Below are 22,586 nucleotides of genomic sequence, written 5' to 3'. Positions count from 1 at the left end.
GTAGCAGCAGCGGCAGCGTCGGCGTGCTCGCCCTAAGGCCCGCGCCAGCCAGCCGGGCCGCCGGAAGCAGCCGCATACCACCTCCGACTCAGCGCGGGTGCACAGCCGCCGCTCCAGAGCCACGCAGAACCGGGAGCTGGGCGCTGCACGAGACGACAATGATGGCGACGACGACACTGTTGAGTCGAGGAAGGGGTCAGCGAGGTCCATGTCGACCATGACGGCTCCGCAGGGCACGGTTTCCTCCTGCATCTGGCGGATTTCCCAGCAGAGCAGCGGCGTCCGCTGGCGACAGAGTGGGCACTGGACGCGGCTCGGGTCAGCCGTGCGACGCACCATCTTGGAGAGGCAGTCCTCGCACAGCGTATGGTCACAGTTGAGCAAAGCCGCCCGGTGTGTGCCCACAGACCTGTACAGCTCGTTGCAGACTGGACACTCATCTGTCTGGGCACTATCATCACAACCGCCAATCAAATCCTCATTCCCAGACATGTCTGACACAAGAGCTGTAGGACTCTGCTGGACGTCATCTGTCAGCCTAATTGCTGAGTCCACTGGTTCGTCTTCTGTCAAGACATGGCCTTCTAGAAGTAGGCTGGCCGTGACTAAGCGCTGCAGCGATTTCGAGCTCATGTCTGGGTGTCCCAGTTTGCCCACTGAAAGAGGACACTCCGGGCCAGCTTCTTGCCGCATGCTTCCCTGATCAGAGGTGTCCTCTTTTGGCCGGCTATCCAGGTCAGGCAGACTTCTTCTGGAGGACAACCACGGTGCTTGCAGTCCGCAGTGTGATTGCCTATCAGGTGGTGGGGGGTGACCTGTTAGACAGACCTCTGCAGCAGGTGACTCTCCCACTGAGACACAAGCAGTCTCCTTTTCCGACATACCGCTCTCCTGGTCACCTGTGTCAAGGTCACTTCCGTTTCTCATTTCCTGTGTCCGATTAAAACTCCACCACCACGGCAAAAAAAAAGTTCTCACCTCCTCAGGAGATTTCCGCCGAACTGCTGGCCCTCCCGCGTGGAAATATTCCGGACACTTTGCACCAGCACTTCGGCGAAGCGCATGCTTTAATTAAAACGTGTCCCAAACTTAATGAAGCAGGCGAGCTGGCGGGGGTGCCGGCACTCTCTCTGGCTTATCAGCCGTAAGGAGGGGCCTCGCTCATTAAAAGCCTCCTCCTGGCCCTCCGCTACTCACAGTGATAAGGTGTGATAAGCCCTTAGGCCCGCCACTGAGAAGAGCTGGCAGTTCCCACTAACAACATTATCATCATACTGGCACTTGCAACCAACAACAGCAGTTATGGCAGTGGTTGTTAGAAACAGCACAGGAGTATGTGAGCCTTTCTAACACACACGCCTTGTTAGAATGGTTAGCAGCATGCAGCATTTCTGGCAGTTAGACAGAAATGTACATAGGAACTTTTATTCATAAATTATCCTAATACAGATATAATATTAAATACAGAATACATTGTGAGGAGATTGTTTTAATGATAGCATTAGTATGTTATGTCTAGGCTTTTACAAAAATAATCTGCAATAATAATAGGCTTTCAGAGAAATGTTTTAAATATTGCTATGAGGGCGGCATAAATGATGTAGACTTGTGTTGAACATGCTCTTCCCGTTGCACCATCAAGCTTAATTAGCCACTACATAGTGGCTGCTGTTAAAGAGAATTTGAGCAGTCGTGTTTTGTCCTCTGGTTGCTTCGGTAGAGACACATGCAGACATATACATTGGAAATGCACTTTACAGAAATGCAGTTACAGCTTACAGCCTTAGATCATTGATTTGTACAGCATCACCCAGTCTTCACATGAACAAAGTTTTTCACAGATTTAATTAGATGAAAATCAAACAGACAGTCAAAAGCACAAAAATCAAGAAACAGCCTCAGTGACTTAAACTTCTTATCAGTCAAGCTGCATTTGTACTGTTTTCCCCATCAACTATTAGTCTTTCAAACATCTCTAAATCACTCACTGGCGTTTCTGAGTAACATTGCAGCTAAGAAGCCAATATGACTGGAAACTTCATAGAAATAAAACAATGGCACCCTTACAACTTATTTTTGTGGCTGAAAGGTGAAGGACAAACTTTGGAAATGACTGTAACATGACAATGTGTGGGACACAGAACTATTTAGCAAGATACAACAATGTTATAAGCTTTTGACAAACGTCATGGCTATCTCCTCTATATAGGCCTGATCAGCAGGTTGGCCCATCCTATGTGAAACTCATTTTCATAATGACTCAAGTCATTTCAAAGACACCTGTACAATTATGATGACAGAGCACCATTTTTTAAAAATCTCAAAACAGTAAATGGTCATCTATATCTCTTCCAACCAGTGTTCATCCAGAAATAAAAGTGCAGTTCAAGGATTGCTATGAATGCTGAGCAGGCAAAGAGATTTCCACCCCTCTTCCCTCCTTTCTTCAACCCACTTGATTATATTCATTGGCATGAAGCCTGTGCAGCGAAGTGAGTTATGTTAGCCCATTAGCCCAGCCTGCTCCAAATGCTGGGGATTTGGATGCAGCCAGCGTGTAGGCTGAAGACAAATGACAGGTGATCCAGGTCTTAGAAGAAGCTACATTAGATTTGGAGGCCTTAGTTGTCTCAGAAAATACAGAAGAATTAATACTCAAGAGATAGGAAGTGTTATGCAAAGCTCTGTCATTTTTCACTACTATAACTTCAACCGAAAGCAGATTTGCATTATGAATTGATTCATTGTTTTATAAGTAACATTAACTTATTGAACTTATTTCAGTGGCTGACAAGAATTCCGTGAGAGTTCCGACTAAGCAAAGACAAAAGCATTACCTGGTCATCATTAGTGCATCTTTTTGCCATCTTTTTTCCAACAAGATGACCTCTTAGTTTATAGTAGTATTTCTTTCAACATATGGGGGTTAAATTTACATCCTCCAAATTTGTTGTTGCTATAATTTCATTATGCATACTAACTCTTATTACATGTAATGATTGAAAGCCAGTATATTCATATTGTCAAAGATTAATATTCTTGTATATGAAAGATGTGCCTACTTACTATATGTCTTATGTCAAACAACAATACATATATTTTATCCATGTAATGCATATCTAAATCTAATTTATATATACCTAAATCTATCTGAATCTAAGATGGTGCAAATATGTCTCCCAGAGGCTTTGTTCTTGACCAGCAATGGGCCTCATGCCTAATAGAGTTTACTAATGTTTAACCTGAAATTCAATTCAGGTGCCCACTCCAGCGCTGGACTAGCCCTGCGCTATCAGGTTTCTGTGTGGCTAATGCAATCCGCTATCAGCCGCCCTGCTAACTCTAGATAAGTGCCATGCCATACCCCCCAGGGGCTGGACAGCAAACACGTCTGACTTTGCAGGACAAACACGCCTGGTGTGGTTAAAGAATGCTGGCTTATGGGGCACTCGGGGAGTGGGGGGCAGTCTGCTGGGCATGGCCCAGGACTGACTGACGTCGTGTTTTAAGGCTTATCTGTGCCCATTTCGTGCCAGCGCCCCTCACAGATCTGTGCTGAGGTGTGGCCGTCAGGGGACCGGGATGGAACAGAGTCCATCGTCGTGGGTCACTGAGCGTGATGACAGCAGTGCAGTGAACACGCTCAGATCAAAGCGCACGCATGTTGTTTTCCTCTTCGGCTCGAACAAAATCAAACAAATAAACAAGACATGCATAGCTGACATGACCTATGATCCTGTAGCTACAGCAAAAGCATTGACAGTAACATCGTACACATACAAATTCATCGTCAAACCACTTCTCTCTCTCTCTCTCTCTCTCTCTCTCTCTCTCTCTCACACACACTTTTTGCTGAAACAGCTTGTGAGGTCAGTGTCAGTTTTGTGCAATGAGTCCTTCAGGCTTGCAAGAAGGTTGAGGTAATCTTGGCATTCGGATATCTTCTGCTGGCTTTGAAGCTGTTCGATTTTCTCAGGCAGATTCATGACATCTGTTTCTTTGGGATGGCTTTCGAGATTGAACATGTAGCATGGTGCTTGAAGGGAGCCTGACTTTGATGCGTCCTTGTATTAAACAGGCCAAGATGCTATCGCAGTCCACGGATTCTTAGGCCTCTCAGGCACTTTAACAAGGACTATTAGGTTCTCAAAGTATCCTTAACCCCCTCTCCTAATCCCCACCATGAGGAAAGCTTGCACTTGGTATCAAATATGGGAGATGCCTGATACTAGGAGTGCAACGGTTTGAAATATAATAATTGCACAACTTCATGATTTTGCAATTCAATGCAGTATGCAATCACAACTGGGTGCTTTTACTCTGGTATGCAACATTCTAAAATTACATTTTTTGGTTACATTCTTATGTTTAAGATGGGAAACTCAATTGTATAATTCATTTTAGATCACCTAATTTGAGCATTTTGTCATTGGCACATTGTTACACTCCTAGTGAACACCCTTTCCTACCTCATCTACCCTTAGAGATATCTGATCGTCCTCTTCACAAGTAATTTTTGTTCACCCTCAGTCATCAAAAGTCTTTTTTTTTTTTGTAAAAATGCATCCAAACAGCATCTGGATCCAGTGGGATGCAGAGTCCACTGGAAGGCTCCTTCACACACCTATGGAAGCAGTGGGGAGAAACAGTAACTTTACTTTGGAGACGTGTCTCAGTGGTGGAGCTCGGGTTTGCAATTAAGCTTTAATTACGGCAGCTAAGAATATGAGTGTGTTGGCTTTATTACTCTTGACTCTTTGTAATCCCCAACGCACCTATTCACACGATCCACGGATAATTAGCCATTAGCTTTAATGGGCTCGGTGTTAGGTGAGATGGAATCAATGTAGGTTTAGAAACTGTGCTGATAAAAACGGGGATTTCACTCATTTTCATTCTCACAGTCGGTCCCCTTTCATTGCAGTTCATTTAGCCTTCTTTAGGATGTCATTCATCTTGTTCTCTCTGCTCTCCACCTTCTGTCAGAATTGTATTTGTCTTGGCCACTGGCTCTGTCTCTCTCTGTGGGAGTGTATAGACACAGTATGGGTAGTGCAATTGACTGTCTTCCACAAGGTTTTATGAGAAACTGAATTTCTAAGGCCTGTAGTTCATATGGAAATTGAATAAGCACTTTCTCCCACACAGTGTGCTTGAGGGGCCTCCATTCAAAATCTCCTGTCTCTCAAGGCAAAGCACCTAAACTTTTACTGATCTACTTCAGTATGAGCTCAGTGCAAATCAAACCAGCTAATAGGCTAACTGAAATAACACCCATGCCAATCTCTAGGTATGGTGATGGGTATGTGATGATGTGGGGCTATTTTAATTCCAAAGGCCAAGGTAACTTTATCAGGATGCACAGTATTCTGGATCCATGAAATAACTGGCCTTTAAAAATAAAAATCTGCCTGTCTCTATGGGAATTTAACATAGGGGTGGGAATACTTATGACCCCTGTATTTTAAGGAAGAACATGTATTTATTTATGATACATTATTCATTCACTAAGAAAATTGGTGTCCTTAAAGGTTAGATATTTCCTCATTTGTCACTTAAGGCATTAAGATCAATTTCCAAAAGATGATTTTATATTCCTCTTTTCAGTCAACTTTAGCATGGGTGCCAATACTTTTGGCCATCACTGTATCTACACGTGGATGAATGGACAGACAGTCAGAGAGACAGATAGATTAAAAGAGAGATAGATCAATAGATTGATAGATAGATAGATAGATCGACATAAATACCTCCAGAGCATGTTCAGAAGTCCATTGTGTCGTGCTGGTAGCGTAGTCGGGGGCTGTTGTCACTGTAGAACTGACTGAACCAGCGACGGTGCTTCTGAATGGCTGAGTCCTCCTTCACCAGCATGGGCTTGGAGATGTACGTCTTATTGTTCCAGATCATCACGTCTCGTTCAAACTGCCAGACACAGCACAATGGATGAGTTTCAAAGGACATTTTACCCCGTGGCGACCCCCATTCACCTCCCGTACATTCATGCTTTAATTCAGCTATTCTTTTCTTTCACACAAAAAGGTGCTGCCTTCATGGAATGCTATCTCAAGGAAAACCTATAACCTCAATTCCCAAAGAACAAAACCTGCTAGCGTTCACAGCTTACAATTCCAAGTGGGTGATTCAGGCTCGGTTTGTGCCGGCACGGCAACTTGTTTCTCAAGAGGCCGATTGCGCATGTGGCCCGATGAGGCGTCGAATAATGGATGTTCTGACCGGAGAGGGTTTCTTGTCAAAACAAAATTCGATTTCTGCCCAAGACCTCTGGGGATCTCTTAAAACAGCGTGCGACTGTGGATTCCCTTCAGCATCCCTCTTCAACTATCATTGTCTGCACTGCAGTCTGCATGTACCTTTGAATGTGTGTACTCTGTAGAGCCTCCTTTGACACTTTATAAATGAGGTGGTGTCATAGCACCAGGCTCCTCATTTGGTGAGGGCGGTGTGCGCGTGTCAGATATGGATGACCTGGACTGTGGCATTCTGTAGGCATTGTGAGCCTTTGTGTGAGTTATCATGTGAGTGTATGTATGTTCGGTTTGTGTGTGCAATTGTCTGTATGTGTGTGTGTTTCTCTCTCTCTCTCTCTCTCTCTCTCTCTATACTGTATATCAGGGGTCTCAAACACCCGGCCCGCGTCCGGTCCAATTCCGGCCCGCGACGTATGTCAAAATAATAATGTAATCCCTTGCCCTTGAGACTTTTTAATTGCGACAAACAACGATACTGATTAAAATAGACGATAGTTCCAAGTACGGTGACAAATCTCATTTGTAGCCTACTCTGCTCCACTATGTGCTAGACATCCAGAGCTTCATTCAAACCCAAAATCGCTGTGGAAAGTTTTCAGGAAATACTTGTAGCGAGAAACACAAAGACGTACATTTGTAATGACACGGAAGCGATGCAGGCCATAGTGTTGCATAAATTGAAGCAGAAATTAAGCAGAAATAGGCCTACACCAAATGTTGAAAAACGTTTACGTGTGATGAAGTCTTAGGTAGGCTATGTTATTCACCTATTTTAAATCTGAAGGAGAATATCCTTTTGGAGATTATGATCGATCGTCTATTGAATGGAGGTGCGTCTGCGTGTATACGACGGTGTCCACTAAGCATACCATGCTTATTTCGACCCTCTGCCCAACATAGCTTGGAGGTTGCAGTGGTAATCGTGATGATAGTGTCCGTAATGGACATGGTACAGACAGCAGGGCTAGTAGAAATAGGGCTCTAAACTACAAAGTCACCCGCAATATGATGCGAACTTCTGGGTACTCAGATTACCCGCGATAGGAACTGATTTGACCAGAATACTTTATTGTAGGCTGTAGTTTAGAAACCATATACATCTTAGGTGTTGGTAAACATCGTAGGTGTTTTCCTGTTAATTTGTTATGTGGGTAATATGAAAAAAGGAAAGTAAACCTGCTCAAATATGTTCATCCAGTATTTACTGAAAGGTGCATAATTTGAGGTGCTTGCCATCCAGTGGCAAATTAGATGGGTAAATTTACCCCCTTCATTAACTTTTGTTTTACTCAAAGATTTTTACATTTACAGTAGGACTTTATCTCTGACCACTTTCAAGCCATGGCCTTGTGAAATTTTGATATAAAAATCCAATGGTGTTGCTTTCTTAACCCTGACGCCTATAGTTTGCCAGGTTTAAAAAAGTTATGAGAGGAAAATATTTTTATTTGGTTTGAAACACACACATACCTGTTTTTATGCTTTTCATTAGTTTTATAATTTGTATTAATATTTATTTTATCATTATTTTATTTATAAGCTAAGGTTGCTAGCACAGGTGTCTAAAACTAGATAAAAACACTTGCACTTTCTGTTTGAAGTTTTGTGTGGTATTTGAAAAAAAGAACATTGCATTTTCAGAAAAAGCCGGCCCTCCAATCAGATGACGTTGGCAGAATTGGCCCCCAGCTCATTTGAGTTTGAGACCCCTGCTGTATATATATATATATATATACATATATATATCTTTCTCTCTCCCTCATGTGTTTGTGTGTGTGTTTCTCTCAGTATGTATGTGTGTGTGTGTGTGTGTGTGTGTGTGTGTGTGTGTGTGTGTGTGTGCATGTGTACTGTATGTGTGCCTTACCTGTATGCACTCAGCTCGTAGGATGAATTTGGGGACCAGAGGGGGGATGCTGCTCTGGTAGAAGATGGTGTGGGACACACACTGGAGGAGCGGCTCCACGGGGGTCACGCAGTGCATGATGACCCCGTGGCCCAGGAAACTGTGGTCAAAGAGCAGGAACACAATGCCTGGGCCCACCTGAAAGTACACACACACACATACACACATACATGTACATACACACACACACACACACACACGCACACACGCACACACACACACACACATACACAACTCACACACACAGGCATGAACACACACACACAGACACACACACAGACACACACACACACACACACACACACAGACACACACACACAACACACACACGCACATACACACACACACACACAAACAAATAAGAAATGCTTGAGCTAAAAAATTGAGCATATGTGGTGATGAAGACCATAGTGCCTTTAGGCAACATTTGTTCACACAGAATGAAAGTAACTGAGCATGACTATTCTAAAAAACAGTACAGGAGTAAAACAAAGAGTGCAGCACTACTTTTAGACATTTAAACACTGAGTAAAATACACGCTGACCAAAGCATGAGACTTGTGTTCCTCAGTTGACACATTTTATGTTATGTTCTCTCTAAGCACAGCCATTTGGATGTCCACTTACAGTAAAGTCACAACACTAAAATGGCAATGTAACCTGCTCTCTTGTTAGCCTCCTCAGCTGGGAAGTAATATGCCAGTAAGTTGGTGATGCCAATCTCAGAATACCAGAGGGAAAGGCTGGCATCACCATAGAGAGGAAAGCTAGTATTAGAAGGGGCCCTGATCGCAATGTCTAAGCACAAAAGCGGTAAAGCCAGCAAAGGCACAATATATGGGACAGGGCTGGTACCGCTCAGCTGATGGATGCGAATGCTGGGCTGCCGTTTGCCCATAAACAGTTCATTTAGGACAGGACTATAAAGAATTGTTTATGGTTGGTACATGGTAGTACTGTAGATCTGGTCTTGGCAAACATGGCTGCTGTAAAGGCAGACAAGTAAGAGACAAGCAAAGGTGGCACAGATGAGAAGTTATGGATGTGGAGCCCACTCAGATGGGTTGTTTTGTACCAGAACAGGCAAAGAAGCCCAGTGAGTGATTTTTTAAGAATGTTATTTTTATTCAGTTCAGGTGATGATGACCACAGTGGCACAGTAAAGTAGACGAGTTACTCATAATACTTCTAAACTGGACAAACATATATGATCAGACTGTCGAAATGACAAGGTCAAATTGGCCTCCATCATATGGTATATGTGACAGTACTGACAGCACTAAGCTGATGGATGGAAACATTTGGCTGAGGTGTGCCCCCATGAGTCAGGAGAGCTGTCAGGAGGCTCTTAAAATACTGTTGATGGCTATTAAACAGTGTCGGGGTTTAGTTTTGGCAGTAGATTTGTAGACTTGCTTTAAGATGCTGTTAGCTGCTGTTGCTGCAGCAAGACACAGCTCCCAAATCCTGAACCAAGAATCCAGGCTTAAATCAGAGGCAGACAGGTGGAACTAGGGAGGGTAGTGTGTGTATGTGTGTGTGTGTGTGTGTGTGTATGTGTGTGTGTGTGTGTGTGTGTGTGGGGGGGGTGACAACACTGCCATCCCTCTAGCTCTAAACTGAGTAGTCAGCTGTCAGTGGGCTGGAAAAGTATGAGTATAAAATGGTTGGCACAGCAGGGTGTATAGTTGATGACTGGGTTCAAAAGTAGAACCCTATAAGAGGAACCAATGAACTTCAGCCATAGTTATACACATATACGTGTATAAATGGTACACATATACGTGTATAAATACACATTATAGTCTGACTTATTGTCTGATTCTACTTATATGTTTCCTTAAAGGAAAACGCCGACTTTATGAGACTTTAGCTTATTCACCATATTCCCCTGAACAAAATAATTCCAACTTTTTCCTATTTACATGCTGTGATTTGTATAGTTACAACATGTACAAATAACAATGTCAAATGAGACAGAGTCATTTTGTAAGCGTATACTTGGTACTACAGTATGTTCACATTCAGGCGAAGCACTGCTACTTAGGCAGAGTGATTTGCAGCCAGTACCTGAAAAGCTCAGGTGTTACTTCCTCAAACCCCAAGGAGCAGAGCTTTGCCTGAATGAAATGAATGAAAACTCTGGGGAATATGGTGAATAAGCTAAAGTCCCCAAAAGTTGGTGTGTTCCTTTAACAGAGAACATTTGAACTTCTGGGTTAGGATAGATTGTATTCCGTGTGAAATTCTGATGCTTAGACGTCGTTATAAGGATAATTCCAACTGGATTTGGCCTTTAGGACAGGATAGTATTTATCCTGTGTTTACTGTAATTCAGTGTAGAGACGAGATGGCCTTATGGTACTGGTGGTGCTGGACCTCACACTTTGTTACCTCAGATTAACTTCACAGCCAATATGTGCAATAAATAGGATTAAAATATACAATATTTTCCCATGATAGACTATATTAATGTATGGATAATTCCAGGTAATAAATCAGAGTTAGAATTTGCAATCAATGAAGAAATATCTAATTTACAAAAACGAATCACAGCTCATTACAGCAGAGCAACTGCACCGGCAGAAGAAACTGCAGCAGCCCTCAGTGACTGTCAGCAATCTGGGATATCCACAAGAAGCAGCTCACTGTCTCCCCCTGGCTTTTACATGCATTATGGCTGCACATCAAATATCCAACCACTTCAACTTTTAAAGGTTTTTTATATTTATTTCAGAAAGTTATATCAGTTATATAAGTGGCACGAGTCCAGTGACACGAAATGTGAAGTACAGAAGTAAAGTGCTCTGAGGTGGAAATAAGTGTGGACACAAAATAAATAAAAACAATACACCTGGCCAGAAATAAATGTGTGTATGCTGGTGCATGGGTGTCTGTGTGTACGTGTGTGTGAGTGTGAGTGTGTGTGTGTGTGTGTGTGTGTGTGTGTGTGTTTGTGTGTGTGTATGTGCGCGTATGTATGGTGTGTATGTGTGTACAGGCTATGAGTGTACAGAGGCCTTGGGGATATCCATATTGTTGTTTTTGTTTGTTGTCTTTGTTTTACCTGTCTCGCCACCACATCCAGGTCGAGCAGGGGCCAGCGGCGGCCGAACACGGTCAGTGCGTGCTTCACCAGCATCTGGGAGCAGTGCTTGTTGGGCTCCGGCTCGGGCTTCCACTCCACCTGAGAGAGACACAAACCAAACCGCCACTCTTCTGTAATGCACCATACTGCTCTGTGTTGTACGGCACCATACTGCTCTCTGCTGTACTACTGCACCATACTGCTCTCTGCTGTACTACTGCACCATACTGCTCTCTGTAATGCACCATACTGGTCTCTGTAATGCACCATACTGCTCTCTGCTGTACTACTGCACAATACTGCTCTCTGTAATGCACCATACTGCTCTCTGCTGTACTACTGCACCATACTGCTCTCTGCTGTACTACTGCATCATACTGCTCTCTGTTGTACTACTGCACAATACTGCTCTCTGTAATGCACCATACTGCTCTCTGTAATGCACCATACTGCTCTCTGCTGTACTACTGCACCATACTGCTCTGCTGTACTACTGCACCATACTGCTCTCTGTAATGCACCATACTGCTCTCTGTAATGCACCATACTGCTCTCTGCTGTACTACTGCACAATACTGCTCTCTGTAATGCACCATACTGCTCTCTGTAATGCACCATACTGCTCTCTGCTGTACTACTGCACCATACTGCTCTCTGCTGTACTACTGCACAATACTGCTCTCTGTAATGCACCATACTGCTCTCTGTAATGCACCATACTGCTCTCTGCTGTACTACTGCATCATACTGCTCTCTGCTGTACTACTGCACCATACTGCTCTCTGCTGTACTACTGCTCTCTGCTGTACTACTGCACCATACTGCTCTCTGCTGTTACTGCACCATACTGCTCTCAGCTGTACTACTGCACCATACTGCTCTCTGCTGTACTACTGCACCATACTGCTCTCTGCTGTACTACTGCAACATACTGCTCTCTGCTGTACTACTGCACTATACTGCTCTCTGCTGTACTACTGCTCTCTGCTGTACTACTGCACCGTACTGCTCTCTGCTGTACTACTGCACTGTACTGCTCTCTGCTGTACTACTGCACCATACTGCTCTCTGCTGTACTACTGCATCATACTGCTCTCTGCTGTACTACTGCACCATACTGCTCTCTGCTGTTAATGCACCATACTGTTCTCTGCTGTACTACTACATCATACTGCTCTCAGCTGTACTACTGCACCATACTGCTCTCTGCTGTACTACTGCACCATACTGCTCTCTGCTGTTAATGCACCATACTGCTCTCTGCTGTACTACTGCATTATACTGCTCTCAGCTGTACTACTGCACCATACTGCTCTCTGCTGTACTACTGCACTATACTGCTCTCTGCTATAATGCGCCATACTGCTCTCTCCTGTACTACTGCACCATACTGCTCTCTGCTGTACTACTGTACCATACTGCTCTCTGCTGTACTACTGCATCATACTGCTCTCTGTAATGCACCATACTGCTCTCTGCTGTACTACTGCACCACACTGCTCTACCTTATTACGTTTTTGCTGAGTGCTCACTCCCCTGATAAAGAGCTAAGGGCTAAAGCAACACATTATGGTTCTTTTACCTTAAAATAATGGCTCCATGGTCATTTTGATGATATGCAGACTTATAATAGGTAGAATTGCATCTCTGTTCATGCCAATGTGCACCCAGAATGCCTGGTATGGTATTCTACAGTGTACTGTACATGTAACTTTGTGGTTCTGACTTGGAATGTGACCCTTTCATCTGTTCCTGGTGAACTGGCTACCTCCTTAATGCTAAATAGATACCAAGTATGTTGAAAGTTGATGAAAGGGGGAATTCTTACATTGTGATACTCTATGGGCTATAGTCTCTTCTCAGAACTGCATGTCACTAAAGCAATGCAACTAAAAACAAAGTCTAAATATGATGAATACATCACACAGATCAGAGCGAACATGTCTCTCCCACACCGCTCCCTCACCTTCCAGTCATGTCGTACAAATTCCCAGGTCTTGCTGTTGGTGTAGCGCAGGTCCACCCCGCTCACAATGCCAGGCGTGTGCAGGTGTGCCAGGTGGGCAATGTCCGCAGCGTTCTCTGGGATCTCCTGCAGTGGACACAAACCAAGACTCGCAATGATTATCAATGAATTTTCTCAGTTCCTCATTATTCCATTGTGTCGTGTCAATTCTCTTTCTTTTAGGATTTGTTGTATCTGTCCAAGGGCCATGTGTGATTTTGAATACTTGGTTTGAAGCTATGAGCTATACCACTGACACGCACACTCATATTCACATGCGCGCGCGCGCACACACACACACACACACACACACACACACACACACACACACACACACACACACACACACACACACACACACACACACACACACACATCCTACCTCTATGTGTGCGTTGATGAAGTGCTCGGTGCGTCCGCGGTAGACCCATTCGCCCCGGGTGATCTCCCTCTGTTCCGGCACTCTCCAGCCGGGCTCATCCCCATCACAGTGGAACCACACCAGGATCTGCCCATTAATCTCACAGCTGGGCCAGCAGCGCACCTTAGCAAACTCTGGCACTGAGGACAGCACAGGGCACCACACACCCACATAAATTAGCACACAGATATCGTCATTAGCAGGGTTTTAATGAGGGGTTGAATGCATAATGTAGGCACAACGTGTAGTGAATTAATCGTGATATTTTTGTAAACTTGGATGAGTAGAACTTTAAAAGGAATATAAATAGATATCTATATAAAATAGACACAAATGGGTGATACGATTGCTGACATTGATATGGTACTTTCTCACATAAACACACTGACATAGACATCTGCACAACAAGTTATCTGCTTCATATTATCATACAGCAGGATTTGTTTTACAGAAATGAGAAGAAGCGTTAGTGCTCACCTTTCTCAGCGTACGGGATCCTCACACACTTCCCATCCTCACCCCGAAACTGCCACCCATGGAAGGGGCACTCGATGCATCCGCCCACCACACGCCCTCCCACTGCCAAGTTGGCACCCAGGTGCGGGCAGTAGGCGTCCACCACATACGCCTTCCCATCTAGACCCCGGAACACAGCAACCTGCTCTCCTGTGAGCCAGACGGTGGGGTGGCAAAGTACATTTCTCATTAATATGCCATTGCTCCACATTCAACTACTCAACTACATGTAACAACACATTTTCTGCAAGTATGACAATAATAAAGTCTGTAGGGCCCTTTCTAATGACTCATAACATAAATTACATTACATAACATAACATACATTTCCTGAAGAAGGCCCAGTGGGGGTGAAACCACATTTTCTTTGTGAGAAAGTCTGATATGCTGCAATAAAGGCATTTTAAATAGACACTTGACTCGACGTGTGCTTGGAGTCAGCCCAGAGGCATCTCCTTTTTGCATTCCTGTTTGTCTTTATGCAATCTATGCAGTATCTCTATTCACCTGCGAGTGGCAGCACCGGCACTCATTAAAGACACTAATTTAAAGCGACAAACCACCTACTTGCACACTTCAAATACTATATAGTGCAGATATTGGGACAATACTAACCATCGAAAAGTGGACACAACGCTCTCAGTGTACTCTAGCAGTGTACTGATGGAAGTATGCGGTTTGAGACACAGCCAAAGTGTCCAATTCCTCGCAGTTCAGTTGCCCAAAGCACTCCTGAAGTACACTTTAGGTACATGAACGAGCTTGATGTCATAAAACACAGGTGGGCAACAGAACCTCTAAACTGCCCTTCTAATATATAATACTTCAGGGTTGCAAGTGCAGGAGTGCAGATGAGGACACTCAGATTTAATTGCTTCTATCCACATAAATAAAATCCAAATAAAAAAATCTTTTAAAGATTTTAGAGTCACATAGATTTTAAAGAGACATACTCCCATTATGGTAGCCTACAAGTTGTCCTACAAATTTAAATAATTGTGGCAACAATGAAAAACTTCATATGCAATTCGATTGCATTGCCTGGCTTGAGGCAATCACAGCATGTGGTACATGGGACACTCTGGAAGCCACAGTGAGTGGAGTGCTACACTCAAACTAAATTCAAGTCTGATGGTAAACATAGGCAATTTGTTAAGCAAATCTGTTGCCTGTGTCTCACCACTGCATGTGTGTGTGTGTGTGTTCATCGATGCATGTCTTTGTGTGGGCACATAATGTTTGTGCATGTCCTCCCGATGCAAAGCCTTGCCCAGCGGACATTAAACAGACGAGCAGTGAGACGTGCGGTGTGCATGCACTCCGGGTGGGAGATCGAGGTGGATCAAAGTTTGTGCTGGCCACTGGCAGCGTCGTGAGCTCGGCAGGCCTCAGCTTACACCCAGATTAGGGCTCAGATTAGCAGGAACCGTGGCCTGGGCTCACCAACATTTGCAGAAACAAGCAAGCAAGCGAGATTGCCCTCCAATTAAAACAGAAAAAAACAAATAAATTAGCAAGGATGCAACAACACATGAGAGTAGGGCTACAGTAGGCCTATAAAACCCCTCTGTATAACACTGGCACTATAAATAGGACAAGCACAGGAAATGGGCACATAAATGTGAATGGAACACAATCGTTACTCCCTCAGATCCAATTCCATACTTGACTTCTGTCATTAGACCATTAGGCCTTTCATGCTCTTGCTGGTTTAATGTGGCACTTGGTCAAGGGGATGAAGAGTGGGTTCTCGTGCACACAAAGATGATCAATAGGAATCCACTGGGCTTTGTCATCTTCAGGGAAAGCTGAGTCCCTTGGGCTCGAGTTTGATTTGGATGAGGCAAATCTGGGACAGACACTTATATCAGGCAATGAAGCATAGACAGAGAAAGGAGACAGGGAGAAGGAGGAGGAGGGGGGGGGGGGGGTAACAGAAATGAATGAGGATGAAGCAGACAAGTCTGGCCATCATTGCTGCATTATATGCAGCCCCAATAAACATGATGAAATCATCAAATCACACGCTACAGGGGCACCTAACTATAAAAAGGGCGAGGCGAGGATGCTGTCTGTGAAATCTAGTGCTAAGTGCACTGAGGTGTTAGCACTGTAAAGGACTGAATGAAGACAGTCTTCCTGTTAAAAAGGCTGAAGTTCAATGTTTTCCACGTTGAATGAAGGGATGTGTCTTCTGGATCTGAACACAGGTGATATAAACTGCTCACTACAACCTGGCTCACAACCTACTAGGAAATAAATACTCATTGCTGAGAACAGCAGGTGCTGAATTTTGGCCCCTCTTCCTCTGTGTGTGTGTGGGTGTCCTTTCCCTTCCTCTACCTCTGCTTTTGGGTACCTCCTCTCCCTCTATCCTTTTATCATCTACTTTATTCTATCTCTTTCCCACTTCCAAACTTCTTAATATTGTCCTTTTCCACTTCACCTACTCCCCTCTTCTCTTCTCTCCTACCTACTCAAACTCTGGTGAACAAAACAGCCCTTATTTTCCCCCGTTTGTGAATCTCATCAAAGCACCCCTGAAATAAACAATGCCAGTGCATTATTACCATGATAATTACCTCGGAGTTGTTGTTGCATTGTAGCGGCAGGCATGGCTAATTTGTGCTTCCATGATAACAACAGTGGGAGTGCTCAGTTTTTTTGCACAGAGAAAGCTGTGGTCCTATTACCGACACAGACGAATCCCTGATGGGCATGAAATATGAGAAAACGTGTGGGCGAAATGTGAACACTGCGAGCGATGCCAAACAGCTAGAGCTTACATCGGCCAATTGTATAGAAAGTGACTCTTGTTATGAAGTCTCACATCTGACCGAGAGTAACCTTTGTGAAACTAAGCATGCACAGGACAGAAGCCTTAATCTGTGACAACAAGCCTGTAAACTGGGCAAGAGTTTGGCTAACAGGCAGGCTTGACAGTCTGAATGGAAGGTATAGAGGCTGACAGCTTGAATGGAAGTGTGACAGCTTGAATGGAAGGTATAGAGGCTGACAGCTTGAATGGAACTGTCTATTACCATTACATATAATATGAAAGGACTCGGAAGAAAACATGCAATCTGTAAAGACATGGTCAAAAACTGGGTGACTGAAGGCAATTTATCATATCCAAGAAATTATACCCAGACATTCAGGTAAATTCAAACATCAATGTACGAACTGCGCAAAATTTCATCACCCTGATTGATAGTTTGGATATTCATCATCAAAATGCAAAAGCACAAGGGTTTGAATGATGAAATAATACACAATATATTTAATATATATCATAACATGTAACACTTTATTTTATAGAACTCATATTTACTGTTGTTATCAGTGTACATCACATAATTTGCCATATTTTATTCAGAACATTGACCCTACCCTAATCACAACTCATGAAACACAACACCTATTACCAGTAATGTATTTCGCTTTGAAAGTGTTCTAACACAAATTAACTCCTCTATCCACAAGGAGACTGAGTCTTGGATACCAAAAAGAATAGTTTCCAAGAAACCATCACCTAGTCACCCCCTTCCCCAAACAACAATCACGTTTTATTTGACACTTCCACTAGTGAGGCAACAGGATTTGCAAGGTGATCGTATGCATTGTGGCAACTTGGCCACAGACAGCCACAGTGAAGGCGAACAATGGACATGGAATGAAGTGCACCAACAAAAAGCTAATTATTCCAACAAGAACCAAGTGGAGTGAATGAGAAAGTTCTGGTTTTGTCATCACTCATGTGCATGTTGAAGACAGCTCATAATGACTATGCACATTTTCTCTTTCCACACTCTTTGACATGCACAGAAACCTTACATCTCTATGTTTGTTACTGTGTATAGTGTGTTGGAATGTGAAATAGAGAACACTGTTGAATGAACATTATTAACAAAACAAAATAGATTTTGAAAGCACTACATGTAAAAAAGGGAACAGTGATTCAGTCATCAGTCAATAGAAATCCTGACAAAAAGTTTTGCAACTGACCAATCTGTTGACCACAGCCAAATCTGACTACTGTGTCATTCTGGTCAACCACCTCTGCCTTTCTCATCTCTCAGTAAGATTCACATGGTTTCTAAGACACAACCCTAACTTTCTAGAAATCATAATGTCTGATGTGTTATGAATCATTTCAGGGCGTATATCACTATCCTCCTCCTTTCCTAGAACAACTGACTGTTCTTTCCAATAAACTAAAATATATATTTTTAAAAATGGCCAGTGACTCAGCTACCATACACAGTTACACACATCAAATCCCAGAAAAAAATCCTTGCAAATCTGTTTATCAACTCAACTTGCCTATATGCATACACTCTAAGCTCCTGTTACCAGCCCTGGATGAGTTGGCTAGATGAGTAAGCTATCGTTTGACCTGGTAACGTTAAAGATGGGGAACTTGTTGAGAGTGGCAAGGATGAATGTGACAACTCAGAAAGTTGAAGGCATGAACATCTACATTTAGTTGCGCTATTTCTGCTGTTGGGAAGATAATCATCTTGTTATTTGGTAACTTAATTGTAGCTTTACTAATCTTGGTATAGGTCTGTTAAACATGTTTTGTTAAATACAACATTAGGTTTTTTGTATTGACTGGTGCAGCAAAAGTACCGGTAGTCTTCTAACAATACAGTACTAAAAAACTACTGTGGGTTGTGACATTGGAAAGCTAATCATTGGCAAGTAGACAGCTCTAACATAGTGGCAACTATACTTGATAAACTCAAGGAATAGTTCAGACCTTGGGTAGCTGACCCTCAGACCTGTATGCGTATCGTGTATGAAGGAGCATCAGATGAGGGATGGGGCTGACATAGGAGTTTCACAGGCCATCAGGCCACAACCCACATGATGTGAGACAAGTTGGTGTGTATTCATGATGTATCATAGATTCATCTTTATCATTATCAAGTCTTGTGACAGTATCGATGCATGAGTTAAGTTACTCTGTTACGCTATCAGCAGAACCAATGTGCAGGTGAGCGAGGAAGAAAACTCACTGTTGTGATTGACAGCAATGACTGTACTCCGACAGAGGAACCTTAGTCCTTAGTACACCCAAGTAAACCTATTGATTTGAACTAGCATGTGCAATAGACTGTAATGCCCAAGGCTGTAGCCATGGAGTCAGTATTGGAAGGGAAATCAGTTCCTGCTATTCTGTACAAATGAATGAACACATGGGATAATATGCTTATTTGTTTTCTTTTTAACAATAATGTCTATTGTTTTTCCAATTAAATGTGTCATTCTATCGTAGAATGTATTCTGTTTAATCAAAGTTAAGTCCAGTTTGTAGTTGCATTTTGAGCCTTTTGAACATTACCAACCAATGCAATGCAATGCATACATATGTGTGGTTTACCAAGCAGACGTACAGAAAGGAAAATATGCTCACATAGAAACAGGCTCACTTTATTTTGTCTCATATTTCAAACCTTTTTTTCTGTGAGTTATTAGAGGCATTCAAATATTTCAGGAGATGGAGCAACATCTACACCTGTGTGGCAGGTGCAGTTACATAGGCCTAGTTTGAGGATAACCATGATGGAATAGAATATGAAACATTTCTTGTATCACTGTGGCAAGAAAGCCCGCTGCTGGCTAACTGCGGTTGGTTTGCGAGTCAGCAGAATAAAAGTAGCTAGTATTCGTTATTGTGCTGACCTGGTTACAAAACATGCTATTTTTATCCTGGGTGTACTTGTACGCACCAAACGCTTCAGCTGAGGGAGGCAGTCGCACAACACAGCGGGATGCGATCGTCTTAACACACTCATCATTTTCGGCCATGCTTTTACTATGAATAACATCAATGAATCACTGTCTCACTGAATGTCTGCAGGATAATGCTTATTTGTAGCACATATATTACACTAGGATGTGTAACATATCTGTACTAGAGCTAAAAGACTTACCGAGCACAGTCACGTTTTTGACATCCCCTCTCTCTAGCATGTGAGAATCCAGCACTCTGTACCATCCGTTTGGATAAACGGGCGGCAGCTCTCCGGTCTTTCGCCGCCGTCTCACCTCATTAGCGGCTTGAGCACGGGAACGCCCGTCCTCAGCGATATAGCCCACCTCATCGGGGGTTCGCAGGAGCTCCAGAGGAGCGAATAGTAGCCTGTACAGCCATCCCAATGTGAGGAGTAAGACTCCTGCCAGGATGCACGTTGCGGCTCTTGCTGGCGCGCCCGCTAGTCCTGTCCTCCGCCACAATTCTGGGTAGCTGACTCCGAGGATAGTGTCAGATGGATCTTGGACATGCATCACGAGGGCGGCCGTGATGCTGATCACGACCACCGCGGCCACCTTACCAAGCAGCGTGTTACTGGGGTTCTCCATGGCGGGATAATCAGTGCGCGTGTCTGTGTTTATGTGCTCAGGGCAACCTCCAATGTCCTCCGTTCCCTCCGTTCATAGAGTGTGTCACCCTGTGTTATGCTGTCACCAGCAGCGGGCCACCGAAGACCACAGCAACTTCCACTAGAGGAAAAATCTCAGTTTCAATAAAGATTGTAAACTTTAAGATGTATTATAACATAGAGATGTAGCATAACGCATTACATGTAAGCTAAAAATGATTAGTAGCCCAACATTATTATTATTATACAGAGAAGTCGACACTCTTTTGCATTTCTATCTAAATTTTAGGAAATGGTGCGGAAATGACAAATACAATACATTTGACTACAATCAGCGTCCCATAGATAACACCTTGGATTATGTGTTACTGGCACATCTTTCACCCATGGATATCAACTGAATATTATATGTAAAGCGGATTCGGAGGGTGGATCTTCTTCAAAACTTTCATGGTGTGACCCCAGAGGCCATCGTCATATGCTTTAAACTCGTTTAAATGGATGTGACTACAATGGAACTTCACAAGGCTGTTGTGAACCTGTGCCAAATGTCAATATTACGCATACAAGATAGCTCCGGACTGAACTCAAGATGCATCGTGCCAATGAAGGTAATTACAGTTTCCTATATAGATTCACTGACCAAGTCGCACATAACCCCAGGTAGACTACATGGATTAACGAGTAAAGCTCTTATGTAAAGGAATGGCATCACTAACACACTGGATACTAGACAGAAAATTGCACGAGAAATATATCAAAATCTAGTCAATAAGAAGACGACCTTACGTTTCCCAGACCAGTGACCTTCCTGATCGCGTCTTTGGCAGTCCCTCGACGGTCGCGTGTATTCGAAGGGGATGCTCGGGTATGTGCGCCAAGGCATGTGGTGTTACGTGTGGAGAGTGAATCGGTAGGTTAACAGCCAGCATTTGAAGTAATGATCGCCACGCCCCACTCAGGTGAGAGGTCGAAGGGAGGGCATATCGTGCCTCCACAAAGACAGAGAGCCCCATTCAGAGATATGCAAACCGCTGCTGGCATTTGCTTTCTACTGTAGGCCTACCTGACCATAAACTGAATTAAAGCTACTTAATATTTCTATTGAATTGGCTTGGCTATATAAGTCTGACACATTTTTAGTCAGGCTTTATAAAGACCATCTATACTTTCTTAGTTAGAACATTAACATTTTGTATTGAAATTATGCCTAATGTACCATACACGTTTTTGCCAACAGTAAACAAAGTGGGAAGAAATAAATATAGATTTAGATACGGAAAGGATGCTTCCACGCAAATTAGTCATAGTTTTGCCTTTTGTGCTCATTACTATGGCTCAAACTTCGTGAATGACGATAAAGAATTAAACATTTATGTCATAAGTTTAGGAAATGGTGCAGTACCAATGGCATCCTCACCACTCTCCTCCTGCATTGCAGGCATTTATTGCACTCCAGTGGAGTTTTGGCGTATTGCAGCTGCTACAAAAGGCGGCTCAGTTACAGTAATACACCTCATCACATTGGTGGATCAGGAGCCAAGAGAGGTTAGCATGTTTAGACAAACAGTCTATTCATGTTTAAAAATACATTAATAAAGTAGATGTAGTTGTAGGTGTAGTAGTAATGTAGATGTTGTTATAGTTGCAATGGTGGAATGCAAGTAATGTGGAACAAAAGGAGAAACCACATCTTCTCATATGATCGTCAACCTTACAACATCCTGGTATTAACAGAAACATAATCTCTTTGTGCTTGAGAATTGTTTCCATGAAATGAGATTAATTACAATAATTGTGTATGTATTCATCTAAATTCCATCTGGGTTCAATCAGCTGCAGTGCCCAAGTTAAATTAGTGATTTCCACTCCTTGAATTCTCTTAGGCTGGCATTGGTATTGCCAATGAATACTGTGGGGAAAATGCAGCAACTCGGTGGATTTCTGCAGATGGCAGAACAGAAAGATAGAATATAAACTTTACTATGA

At 43.3% G+C, this 22,586-nt stretch overlaps 1 protein-coding gene across 1 annotated transcript; it reads right to left on the bottom strand.

Annotated features, from left to right (window-relative positions):
* Positions 1–1,500: 1,500 nt before the first annotated feature.
* zgc:92275 (cholesterol 7-desaturase nvd) lies at positions 1,501–21,494 on the bottom strand. Its single transcript, XM_042060679.1, has 9 exons — positions 21,387–21,494; positions 20,148–20,718; positions 14,170–14,358; positions 13,654–13,832; positions 13,233–13,358; positions 11,246–11,365; positions 8,140–8,316; positions 5,751–5,925; positions 1,501–4,624 (listed from the first exon to the last, which is right to left on the bottom strand). The coding sequence occupies exons 2-8, from the start codon at positions 20,575–20,577 to the stop codon at positions 5,764–5,766; spliced, it is 1,383 nt and encodes a 460-aa protein (XP_041916613.1). The 5' UTR covers positions 20,578–20,718; positions 21,387–21,494; the 3' UTR covers positions 1,501–4,624; positions 5,751–5,763.
* Positions 21,495–22,586: the final 1,092 nt, after the last annotated feature.

This window comes from Alosa sapidissima, chromosome 13 (genome assembly GCF_018492685.1).
Source record: "Alosa sapidissima isolate fAloSap1 chromosome 13, fAloSap1.pri, whole genome shotgun sequence".
Lineage (NCBI taxonomy): Eukaryota > Metazoa > Chordata > Actinopteri > Clupeiformes > Clupeidae > Alosa > Alosa sapidissima.
The sequence above is the reverse complement of the archived record's forward strand: the minus strand, read 5'-3'. Positions and strand labels throughout refer to the sequence as shown.